General features: G+C 45.5%; 1 protein-coding gene across 1 annotated transcript; it reads left to right on the top strand.

Annotated features, from left to right (window-relative positions):
• The first annotated feature begins 3 nt into the window (after positions 1–3).
• Positions 4–12,197, top strand: Supt7l (SPT7-like, STAGA complex gamma subunit). Its single transcript, NM_028150.2, has 5 exons — positions 4–151; positions 3,505–4,112; positions 6,359–6,683; positions 8,262–8,499; positions 10,840–12,197. Exons 2-5 carry the CDS (start codon positions 3,700–3,702, stop codon positions 11,100–11,102), a joined length of 1,239 nt encoding a protein of 412 aa, NP_082426.1. The 5' UTR covers positions 4–151; positions 3,505–3,699; the 3' UTR covers positions 11,103–12,197.
• Positions 12,198–13,092: the final 895 nt, after the last annotated feature.

Raw genomic sequence — 13,092 nt, 5'->3', positions numbered from 1 at the left:
AATAACTTCCTGTGGCAGAGGGCGATTGGGAAGAAGTGCTTCCGTGGCCTTGGTCCATTAATCAATAAACAAGGCTCCTAGGCTTGACCTAGTCCTCGACTCCGACCTGTCAGAGTCAGGCAGCCGCGTATACCACTCCTGGGGCAGGGCGGTGAGTATTTGAACTTTATTTTCTGGTTCCGGTCCAGAGCCACCCATTTTCCTGCTGCCTTGTAAATCAGACTTCCCAGGATCCTGTGGTCGGCGCCTAAGCCTAAGCCTCCAGATCCGGAGCAAGGAGTCCCTATCTGCAGCTCTCGAATTTATTCCTTTTATGAAGTTAGTAAAGAAGCAATTTATTATTGTTCATTCTTTTATTACTCGGAACAAAATATTGAGATAGCATGTTTAGTGGCTTAACAAACCTGAGCATCGAAACCTCTTTTCTTTTTTACTCTTTGTATTTATGATGTTGGCATGACCCTGGACAACAGCTTCCACATCTGAAAAATTGGAAATAGTAGTGTTAATTTGTCATAAAATTTATGGAAAATTGAACTAAGCCATAGTTAATATTATAACTCTTTGACAGAGGCCTGAAACTATACCAAGATGGCAGCCATAACAAGTGGGAGAATACAGATGAATAAGTCAACTAAAGTTAAGGTTCAGGGATAAAAGCAAATTCATGTAAATATACAAAGAAAGGAGATCTGTTGGGGGGAATGGTGATTTCAGGGATCCTAAAGAACAAATTCAAGTCTGATAAAGATGTAGAGGGTTCCTGGCAGAGGTCACAACTCAAAGGGTCAATTATAAAAATATCTCATGTTCTTGAGAAGCTGAGTGGTGGAGCTGGAGAGATGGTTCTGTGTGCTGCTCTTCGGTGGATCTGAGCTCCATTTCCAGTACCCACATCAGGGGAGTTCACAACCACCTCTAATTTGAGCTCCAGAAGGATCTGATGCCCTCTTCAGATATCCTTGGCACCTGCATACACATGGAACACACAAGCATATACTCAACCCCCAACAGACAACAAAAACGAATGTCTGTGAATGCATAGCCTGCCTGGTCTACAGAGCAAGTTCCAGGATAGCCAAGGCCTCAAAGGGAAACCCTGTCTCGAAATTAATAATTTAAAAATACAATCTTAGCAAAGGAAATAAGCTGAGGGGCCAGTTAGATGGCTTAGTAGGTAAAAGGCACTTGCTGCCAAGTCCGAATGCCCGAGTTCAATCCATGGAACCCACATGGTGAAAGGAGAGAACTGCCTCTCACAAGTTGTCTTGTGATTTTTTCATGCACACATACCCAAAATAAGTAAATGTAAAAAAAAAAAAAAAAGAAAAGAAAGAAAGAGAAAGAAAGGAACTGAGTAGTATATTGTTAGAGCTGAGGGCATTCATTTTGTCCAGGAAGCCCCTCACTTGCCTGCAGGACACTGAACTCACGCCTTTAAAGTAGCAGTGCCAGCTGCTGCTATACTGCAGTATTTTGCTTCTGTTATTCCCTCAGGACAAAGATCTTACACCGTCACACAATGTATTCATTTGATGTTTGTTGGACCTGAGGAGACATATAGGCAGTAAACCTGGAGACGTGAATTAAAGACGCTTAGTAAGCTTTTATTGAATGCTAAGCCACAGAATTCTGACTTTTTCCAAGCAAAAGAAACAAACAAAAAAGCTTGGAAGTGTAGCTCAGTAATAAAAATACTTTTGTAGGATGTGTTAAATCTTCAGCATTGAGAGAATGAGAGACAGAGACACACAAAGAGAGACAGACAGAGAAAGGAAGAAAGTCTAGCAGCAGGGCCAAGTGTAGATCAGATTCTGAAAAAGACTGGAATAGCAGTTCTCAACCTTCCTAAAGGTCTGACCCTTTAATGTAGTTCCTCATGTTGTGGTGACCCCATGCAACCACAAAATTATTTTCATTGCTACTTCATAACTGTAATTTTGTTGCAGTTATGAATCCTATTGTAAATACCTTATATACAGGATACCTGATATTCCTTAACCTATGAAAGAGTCATTTGATCCCCAAAGGGGTTATGACCTACAGGTTGAGAACCACTGGACTAGAGGAAGGAATACTTGTTAGAAGGCAACAGAAGTCTCTCAGATTCATTCTGGGGAGACAGCTCAGTCCATTGCACGCATGAGGACCTGAGTTCAATCCCCAAACCCATATGTAAAAATCCAGGTATGGGTGCATGTGCTTATAAACTCAGCTTGTGGGGAGGAAAGCAGAAACAGTCAGATCCCTGGGACTCACTGGTGAAGGGCGTGGTTCTTATGTTAAGGTCTTATTCCCCAATTGGTTCTTTATTTGTCAGTAAAGAAAGCTGGGGGCCAATTGCTGGGAGGAAGGTACATGTGGGACTTCCAGGTTCCAGGAGGAAAAGGTAGCCACAAGGAAGGAGAGAGGTCTTTCTGCCATGCTTTGGAGGAAGAAGAATGCAGCAACCATGTGAGGTCTTGGGGGAGCTGAGGCCTGTGGCTGGGAACTGGGTGGCTGTGGATTTTTGGCAGGACATAGGTGGCACTAGCCACTGAAGTTTGGGGCAGGTGGAGAAACAGCTAAAAATATTAATAAGGTCATGCTTTTCTAGGCAAGAGACAGTAACACCCAGCGATTGTGCCAAGAAGGCAAGTTATAAAAGAATAAACTATGTGTGTGCACGCGTGCGTGTGTGTGCGCGTGTGTGTGCGTGTGTGTGTGTGTGTGTGTGTGTGTCTTTTATCCACAGATTCAAGGGAAGCTGGGTGGGGAGCTAGGAGCTCGGCTTTTCCCAGAGCAAAGTCGGTAGAATAGAAGTACAGGCAATACACTGGCTTAGAATAATCAGCAAATCCTACACTCCAGCGAGAGATCCTATCTCAAAAAGCAAGGTGGAATGTTGCCTGAGGCTGATTCCTGGCCTCCATGCACACGCCCACCGAGACCCTCTATTTGTTCATGTGTATGTCAGAATTTGGAAGCATAAGGCTAGATTAAAGGTTCATGAATGTTTCTACCATACACGGCACAGGTTAAAAAACACCTACTAGTATTTTTTGTCTTGTTTCGTTTTATTTTTTGAGATATGGTTTCTCTGTGTAGCCCTGGCTGTCCTGGAAATTACTCTGTAGATCAGGCTAACCTTGAACTCAGATCTGCCTGCCACTGCCTCCTGAGTGCTGGAAGAAAGGAGTGCACCACCATATCTGGCTGCCTGTTAGTAGTTTTAATGCTGCTCTCTTTTTCCTATTAGTCTAGCACAATTGTGTAGAAATACTCTGGAAGTAGTCCAGACCTCCTACTTTAGTTTTATGCCTTGTCACATATTTAGAATGAGGCATGATGGGTATTCTGGTGATGAATTTGTGACGTGAAATAGGCAGTGTATATGTTAAGAGCCCCACACACCAATTACTACTCTTCACCTATTAGTTACTTTGATTTTCCTTTTGTAATTCAAAGAGGAGTTGTCGCTGTGTGATTGGCATCTAACAGTTATTTTTCTCTTCGTTTCTTCAGGGAGAGTATTGTCTGTCCTAGAGTTTTGCTAGCACCTTTTTAAAGTGATCTTAGCTTGCTTCTTATGTGGGAACTGCCTAGACTTCCTACTTTTCACTGCAGAAGCTTCTGATCTACAGTTGCCAGAGACGGAAGCACACACCTTTAGGAGATCGTTTACATTAAGCTGGAGAGCCCTTCTCTGCTTGCTCTAAAATGCTGAGGTACTGGGGAGAGATACCAATACCGTCAGGACAGACCAACAGAAGTTCCTTTGATCTGCTCCCACGGGAGTTCCGTCTGGTGGAAGTCCATGACCCGCCCCTGCACCAGCCCTCAGCCAACAAGCCGAAGCCCCCCACGATGCTGGACATTCCCTCAGAACCGTGTAGCCTCACCATCCATACCATTCAGTTGATCCAACACAACCGACGCCTGCGCAGCCTTATTGCCACAGCTCAGACCCAGAGTCAGCAGCAGACAGAGGGTGTGAAGGCTGAAGAGAGTGAACCTCTTCCCTCCTGCCCTGGCTCACCTCCTCTCCCTGATGACCTCCAGCCTTTAGACTGTAAAAATCCCAATGCTCCATTCCAGATCCGGCACAGTGACCCAGAGAGTGACTTTTACCGGTAAGACAAAGCATTGCTGTGGTGTTTTTATTAAGTGATCTCCCCTCCCCCCATGATCCTGTTACGATTATAGTGGCATTTCCACTTCTACATGAGAACACTGGAGAGGAGAGTGATTGGCTAGACTAATGTTGCTTAAGTCATTAGTGGAGTTATTAGTCCAAATTGCCAGAAGCTAGTCTATAATTTTGTTGTTGTTTTTGTTGTTGTTGTTTCTGTTTTTATTTTATGAGACAGAGTTTTTCTGTATAGCCTTGGCTGTCCTGGAACTAGTTCTATAGACGAGGCTGGCTTCAAACTCATAGAGATCCACCTGCCTCTGCCTCCTTAGTGCTGGGATTAAAGACATGTGCTACCACTATCTGTATTTTTTAATTTTCTAGCACAATAGGCATTTACTGAGTACTTATTAATGCCAGACAGTTTACTAAAAGTGAAACAATAAACTGGTACATGACTAGTGAAAAATGGGCTGGTAAAGTAGTGGCCCAGCATAAAGGAAATCAAAACAAAACAAAAACCCCCAGCTTGTAACAGTCAGCAGCATAGTCATATTTTGAGGGTAATGTAGTTTCATTCAATAAAATAACGTTCATCGCATTAAATTTGTGTTATTACTCCAACTGTAGTTTTTTTGTCAAGTTTAATTTTTTTGTTTTGTTTTGTTTTTTCAAGACAGGGTTTCTCTGTGTAGCCCTGGCTGTCCTGGAACTCACTTTATAGACCAGGCTGGCCTCGAACTCAGAAATCCACCTGCCTCTGCCTCCTGAGTGCTGGGATTAAAGGTGCGCGCCACCACCGCCCAGCAAGTTTAATTTTTAAGAAGAACCTCGGGGCTAGGGAAATGGCTTAGTTAGTAAGTTGGTTAATAAACCCTGTGTTCTGTCCCCAGAACCAACGTAAAAGAAACCCAGTCATGGTGGCTTTCGTTTATAATCTCAGCACTAGGGAGTCAGAGACAAACATGCCTGAGGCTCTCTAGTCAGACAGTGTACCTACTTGGTGAGCTCCAGGTCTTATAAGAGAGCCTGCATCAGAGGATTTAGCTCAGTGGTAGAGCGCTTGCCTAGCAAGCGCAAGGTCCTGGGTTCAGTCCTCAGCTCTGGAAAAGAAAAAAAAGACAAAATAACAAAAAGAGACCCTGCCTCAAAATAAAAGAGAGTGGCTGGGGAAGATTGCTCAGTCAGGAAAATGCTTGCCATGAGAACCCAGTGAAAAAGCTGGGCAGGGTAGTCCATGATAATAATCCGAGGGCAGGAAAGGCAGAGGCAGGAGGATGCCTGGGACTCACTGGCTGGCCAGCCTAGCCTAATCAATAAGCTCCTAAGAAAGGTCCCAAGAAGAGACCCTTTCTGAAAAAATCAGGGAGGTTTTTGTCATTTCCTCAGAAATGACACTGTAGGCGTCAGTATGTATTGTGCATACATGTACATGCATCAGGCCCCTATATGCACACACACACATGCACACACACATGACTTGAACCTAGTTTGTTCTATACATATTTTAAGAAACTGTATAAGAAAAAATAATACACAGCAGCTATGAGGTACCAAAACATCACTTTCCATTAAAGAAGCCTATATCTAGGCTATAGATGTAGTTCAGGTTAACCCCTGCTGATTTCACAGGCTCTGGGTTCAAATCCCAACACTGCAAGGGAATAAGTCCATAAAGTGCTCAAATTAAGTGATAGTAATTAGCTCTTTATTTGGTATTTCCAGTGCTTTTAACCTTTGGCCCAGATAGACTGGCCACGGACATATTAAATGAAAAGTTAGTTGTCGTCTCCTTTTTTGGCTATCTATAACTTGCCGTGGTTGTTATTGAGCAGATAATAGTAAATGAGTGAGGCCTCTTCAGACACCACCTACTACAGGAAGTGGTGACATAAACCAAAGAACAGAGATTTATAAAACAGTTTCCTTTGCAGATGGAGGCATAACACCAGTACGTATTCAGAGAGGTTGGAGGGATGACAAGTGGGTAAGAACGCTTGTTCTTCTAGAGGAACTGGTCACTCAGTTGTCTAATTCTAGTTCCTCCACTATTACTCTGTACAGTTTATTTTAGACACGCATTGCCTTTTCAAACTCTGTAATTGGGGGGCTCAGGAATATGATATTGGGTTGCTGACCTATGCTCTGAGAAGAGCAGGACGAAGGTGGCTGTTTCTCTAGAATTCTCTTAAATGGCTTGTAAAACCCCAATGAGACAGGCTGGTCACCCCTTGTCTCCTCTCTCAGCGGGAAAGGAGAGCCTGTGACAGAGCTGAGCTGGCACTCCTGCCGGCAGCTCCTCTATCAAGCAGTCGCCACAATCCTGGCCCACACAGGCTTTGAGTGTGCTAATGAAAGTGTCCTGGAGACCCTAACTGATGTGGCACATGAATACTGCCTCAAGTTCACCAAGCTGCTGCGCTTTGCTGTCGACCGAGAGGCCCTGCTGGGACAGACTCCTTTCCCTGATGTAATGGAACAGGTGTTCCATGAAGTGGGCATTGGCAGTGTGCTCTCCCTGCAGAAGTTCTGGCAGCACCGCATCAAGGACTATCACACTTACATGCTACAGGTGAGGAGACCCTGGGAGACATGGGCAAACTGCCCTGGCTGGGCAGAGTCTACAACACATGTTCTGGGGTACAGCGCACAGGGACTTGGAGCAGAGTGAATCTGACATACCACTGGCCCAGTGGGTAGCCCATTCCTCATTGCTTCCTCTGGATGAAGTACATGGGTACCTGGGGTCTCAAGTACTATGGCTAGCATTCTCTCTCTCTCTCTTTCTTTCTTTCTCTCTCTCTCTCTCTCTCTCTCTCTTATTTATTTATTTATTTATTTATTTATTTATTTAATGTATGTGAGTACACTGTAGCTGTCTTCAGACATACCAGAAGAGAGGGCATCAGATCTCATTACAGATGGTTGTGAGCCACCATGTGATTGCTGGGAATTGAACTCATGACCTCTGAAAGAGAAGCCAGTGCTCTTAACCACTGAACCATCTCCCTCGCCCCGTGGTTGGCTATTCAACAAGTATTTATTGAGGACTTACTATGAGTCAGGCATTGTGGGAGATAGTAGTTTATAAGAGGAATCAACTCTTGAGTTTGAAGTGTTCATGGGAAGCAAAAACAGGCAAACAAATACTAAGCACAACAATTTCAGATAGCATTAAATGTGTTGAAAACTAAACAAGCCAGTGGCATGCCAGGAGGCTCAAGTAGAGCACCGTCTCTCCAGTTCTTGAGGCTTAGGCATGTAGTGACCAGTAACCTTTAGCATCTGACAAAAGGGTCCAGATTGCTTGCTTCACTGAAGGTTTGCCTCTAGGGTCTGTCTGCCAGATACTTGGGAGGTTTCTGACGTGTGAGACACGGCTTCCCTGAGCAGCCAGGCTGGCCTTACTCCCCTCCTTTCTTTTCAGCCTCCTAAGAGATGGAATTCCATACACTATGTCTAGATAATTGTTAGTTTTTATAGACAGAAATGCAGTATTTTGCCTTAGCTCTGGCTTTTTTGCCTTGTGTAACTTTTAATTAATGATGACAATTTCTGACATATTTTCTTTATGTGTCTATCATAAATGCAGACCCAAACCCTTAAATGACTTCCTACCATTGGCAGTGGCATCTGTCCTTGTTGTTTGATGGTGCTGGGATTGAACTCATGGCCTTGCACAGGCTGGGCATGCATTCTCGCACTGCACCCCAGCCCTGGCAGGAGAGGTTTTAAATCTCACTTTCCAGGCTGGCTATTAGTAAAGTGCTTATCTTGAAAGCCCGGGACCCTGAGTTCAGATCTCCAGGGCCCATGTAAAAAGCCAGGTGTGGTGGCATACACTTGTAAGGCCATCCATCGATGGTGAGATGGGAGGCAGACAGGCGGGTTCCTGAAGCTCACTTTCTCAACTGAGAAGTGGAAGTACCTGAGGAATGACCACTGAGGTGACTCTTTGACCTCTGTACACACACAAACACATGCTTGTGCACATATTCATGCACATGCACACACGTGCACACACACCAGAAAGAAAGAACAACTCATTTGCTAACTCCTGCTCTGCCCAGTTTTCCTTGGGTTACTGTAAGCTCACTCTCCAATCTAATTCTAAAATAGCTCTGGAAAACTAATTCTTGCTTACCAACAGATTAGTAAGCAGCTCTCTGAAGAATATGAAAGGATTGTGAATCCCGAGAAGGCCACAGAAGACACTAAACCTGTGAAGATCAAGGAAGAGCCTGTGAGCGACATCACATTTCCTGTCAGTGAGGAGCTAGAAGCGGACCTTGCTTCTGGAGATCAGTCCTTACCCATTGGGGTCCTCGGGGCTCAGAGTGAGCGCTTCCCATCCAACCTGGAGGTGGAGGCTTCGCCACAGGCTCCAAGTAAGAAAGAAAGTTGTATTCATTTTGCATCTGGCTCTGCCCATCTTAGCACTTCCTGACACTTTGGAATCAACTCCAAGTGGGAGAAAGGCAGACATGGGCAGAACAGAAGTTGCTGGAGCAAACAGAGCTGTGGTGAATCCTTTACAGTACTCTCTGGTTTAAGGAGCTGTTTCCTTGATAGGAACTTCAAGAAAATTGCAGACCAAAGGGAATGAAATTGTTGTGTGTTGGATGGAGTTGTTCTGTTGTAGGTTATAGCCATGAGGACTTTAGGAGCCTGCAGAACTGGCTTGTTACTTTTTATTTTTTTATTTTTTATTTTTTTAAGATTTATTTATTTATTATATGTAAGTACACTGTAGCTGTCTTCAGACACCCCAGAAGAGGGCGTCAGATCTCATTACGGGTGGTTGTGAGCCACCATGTGGTTGCTGGGATTTGAACTCTGGACCTTCAGAAGAGCAGTCAGTGCTCTTACCAGTTGAGCCATCTCACCAGCCCTACTTTTTATTTTTAAGCAATTATATTTTGGTTTAGTTCTTGAGACAGGGTCTTGCTGTAGGGTTGTGGGTCCCTCATCTGCTCCACCACAGGGGAGGTGGGATGTGGGGAGTTTTGACTGTGCTTATGGGGGTTGAGGGGAGCAGTCCCAACCCTGGGCCTGCAACAATGCTTGGGCTGTGGGGTTCTCACAGGCTCTTGGATATCCAGGCACTGTTGGGAGTCACAGAAAAGTGTGGGCCTTTGGGCTGGGTTTAACCTAAGGTGGGTGGGGGGAGGAGAGCTCCAGCTGGTCCCACCGAAAGAGTCCTTGGCTTGATGGGGCAGCAGGCTTGCTGGCGGTTGTGGCTGGGAGTTCAGAGAGGCCGTCTACAGATTAGGCTGTGCTCTATAGGCAAAGGCCTTTCCCATGGCTCCCCACAACAGATCAATGAAAAGAGGCAGTCCATGGTTCTAAGGCATTTATTGTATGGCGGGAAGTGGGTGTATAAAACCATCCCCACTTCTCTGGTGGGCCTGAGGTAAACACCTTTTACAGGGAGGAGCGTCTGGGAAGGAAAGCTTATTGGCTATGCTCCGGGCCTCTAGGTACCTCATTAGCAGAGAGACCTCTTGGCCGTGTCTCTTTTATGTGAGAAACGTGGCATGTGTGTTCCGAGTCAGGAGTCTGGCAGGGAGCTGGGAGTCACCTAAGCCTCAGGTGTGTGACCACCAAGTCCCCAGGTCTCGCCCTGCTCTACCTTAGCAAACATCCTAAACATCCTGACATGATTTTACACCCCACACCTTGCCATCTTGCCATCTAGGTAGGTCTGGAATTGAAGGCCTCCTGCTTTAGCCTCCCACGAGCTCCCACGGGCTGCAGTTGCTGTGCTTCACTCGCTATCCCGACTCAGCTCAGTTGCAAATTAGTTTGAACACTTAGTTGTTTACAAATGTAAACACGTAAGAAATTTAAATATCACATCCTCATATGTGACCCAAACAAAATTAGGTCAGCCTTAGAAGCGCTGAGAGGTTTTTCTCTGAGGAAGACATAATAGTTAACAGCAGAGCTGCATTACCAAAATACAGAAAGACAGAGGACACCAACAACCATGTCTCCTGTCAGGAGAGACAAGTAGAGAGCTGATGTCAGCATCACGTGTGAACATAGTCTTCAAAATGCAAAAGAGGCCTAGAGAGATTCTCAAATAAAAGGGAAAAAGCCAAATGAAAAGAAGGCCAGAGGACAGCCAGGGCTATACAGAGAAACCCTGTTTCGAAAAAGCAAAAAAAGAAAAAAGAAAAGAAGGCCAGGGAGCTCGGGAGGTGCTGTGCAAGCATGAGGACATGAGTTCAAATCCCAGCACCCATGTAAAAGGTGTGGATGGCTGTGTGCCCACAACCCCAACACTGGCCAGCCAGCTTAGTGAAAACTGAGTTTCCAGGTTACGGCAATAAGAGAGCAACGAAAGAAGATGCTTCCATACCTCACATCCTTCTGTGGCTTCCATGTGCAAGCATGAATACAGGAAAATAGAGCTTCTTATGGGGGTAAACTGGAATTGTGTCTGCCTTTGAACATAATCTTTCTACCCAGTTTTCTTTTTTTTTTTTTTTTTTGGTATAGGAGAAGTAGGGGTGAATAAGGGGAAGGGAAAAACCATGAAAGTGGAAAGGAAGTGGTAATTTGGGGGTAACATTTGAACCCCAGACTAACAGTGACACCCTCATCCCATGTGGGGTGCTGTAATGAAAGCAGCTCGGAGGTCGCTAGTTGTGTGAGGGCGAGATGTGCAGGTTCTGTGTCTGCCTCCCCGTGGGCTCATAATCTCTCCTTCCCTTCATTTCTAGGTGCAGAGGTCAATGCTTCTCCTCTCTGGAACCTGGCTCACGTGAAAATGGAACCTCAAGAAAGTGAAGAAGGCAATGTGTCTGCGCATGGGGTGCTGGGCAGTGATGTCTTTGAGGAGCCAATGTCAGGCATGAGTGAGGCTGGACTCCCTCAGAGCCCTGACGACTCAGACAGCAGCTATGGTTCCCACTCCACTGACAGCCTCATGGGGTCCTCCCCTGTGTTCAATCAGCGCTGCAGGAAGAGGATGAGGAAGATTTAACTGCAGAGCGCCAGCAGGAAGCCCATGAGTAGTAATTAGACTGTATTCTTAAGTGTAGACCTTTGCTAATGTCAGAGACAGTTCCTAACCTAGTAACAGTTCACTTTGCGTCGTTTCTGTACTTCTTTAAAACAACTAAGCCACCGTTCGCAGCTGAGTTGTGATACTGACCTGGTAATCAGACCAAAGTACTGTCCCGGCTGGTTTTATCTCAGCTCCTCTCAGCCGTGTCTCTGGCACGCTTGAGAGGAGTCATGCCACTTTGATGCTCCTTGCAGAGGTGGGACACTGAGGTGCTTTGCTTAAATTTCAAAGCTTGCATATATTCATGTAAATATATGCAATATATGACGTCTATAATAGACGTCAGCAATTCATTCGTCTATTTTGTGTCGTCATTGGGAACCCAGTAGCAAGACAGACAGTAACAGCTAAACTTAAGTCCATCAGTCAGAGTTCAAACTATTCATGCTACTCAGGCCTCTTACAAAGTGAGAGCCGTGGGGACAGCTGTTACCCTTATGCAGCTGTCCCCAGAGTTCTTTCTTTTCTAGATTATTCCAGCCAGCCTCGTCATTTTTACTTTCCATATGCTCTTGTGCTGACCCAGACTTTTTTTTTTTTCGAGGCAGGGTTTCTCTGTGTAGCCCTGGCTGTCCTGGAACTCACTTTGTAGACCAGGCTGGCCTTGAACTCAGAAATCTGCCTGCCTCTGCCTCCCGAGTGCTGGGATTAAAGGCATGTGCCACCCACGCCTGACTTTTGACCCAGACTTTTAAGTATCTTTCACCATGCACACGCTTTCACCTTTTCTCCTTGTGAAGGTGGCAAACAGGGCCCACCACAGCTGCCGGGTACGCAGCATCTGGCTTTGCTTCAGAACAGCTGTTGGTTTGTTTCAGGTGTTTGTTTTGGTTGTTTTGTTTAAAAAGACATTTGAGGATCCAGAGAGATGGGTCAGTGGGTAAAGTCACTTGCAATTTAAGTTTGATACCGGGGACACACATGGTGTAAGGAGAGAACCAACTCCTCCATCATGACACACACACACACACACACACACACATAAAAATAAATTATTTTTGGAAAAAGTCATCTGAGTTATTCCAATTCTTTTTTAAAGATTCTTTGACCATTCCATATGCATGCATAGTTTTTCCCTTCCCCCAAGCACAGCTTCCTCCTTTCATGTCTTGTGTGTGTGATCCAAGGTTCATCAGAGTTGCCTCAAGCTGAGAGGGAACTCACTTCCTGAGCAAGGACAACCTAGCAGCAGCACTCACACTCTCCTTCACAACCACTGCTTACCACCCCTTCAGAGGGGCGCCGCCTCAAAGGTACCCTCCTCACAATGACACCTTGACAGGTCTTATACAGATGCATACAGATAAGCACAGCTGCAGTTAATGAGTGCTGCATCAGATCCGGAGGACATCTTTCTGCTTTCTATCTCCCTTCCAGCTCCCTATCCTCGTGTTCTTACTTTCCACCCCTCTCACTTGACATTCTCTGGTTGTAGGAGGGGTGGAAAGTAAGGGCCATACAGATCTGTCAGCCCTTCACCATCACGTCCTCTGCTCTCTGGCCAGTTACTGGTTAACTGATGCCCACTGCAATCAGCTGCCAAGGCTAAGCACAGCACCTATCTCAGCACAGGCTGAGCACAGCAACTATCTCAGATGGCACACGAGATGACAAAGGATGGCCATGCTCCCTTCCTCCATGACAAACCAAGGTTTGTGGTGAGCTCTCCTCAGAGTGTTTGAGGTTTGTTATATGTGTGTGTGCTCGTGCATGGTGTGTGTGGCCTGTATAGCGAGGCCAGAGACAACTGCTGTGTGCAGTCAGTTCTCTCGTTCAACCTTTACATGGGCGCCAGGGGTGGAAGGCATGACGTCAGGTTTTCATAGCAAGAGCCTTTAACCCACCAAACCATCTTGCCATCACAACTTAACAGTTTTCAAAGACAGTCACATCATGTACTCTAGAC

This window comes from Mus musculus, chromosome 5 (assembly GCF_000001635.26).
Source record: "Mus musculus strain C57BL/6J chromosome 5, GRCm38.p6 C57BL/6J".
NCBI lineage: Eukaryota > Metazoa > Chordata > Mammalia > Rodentia > Muridae > Mus > Mus musculus.
Note: the sequence above shows the minus strand (reverse complement) of the source record. Positions and strands in the feature narration are given on the sequence as shown.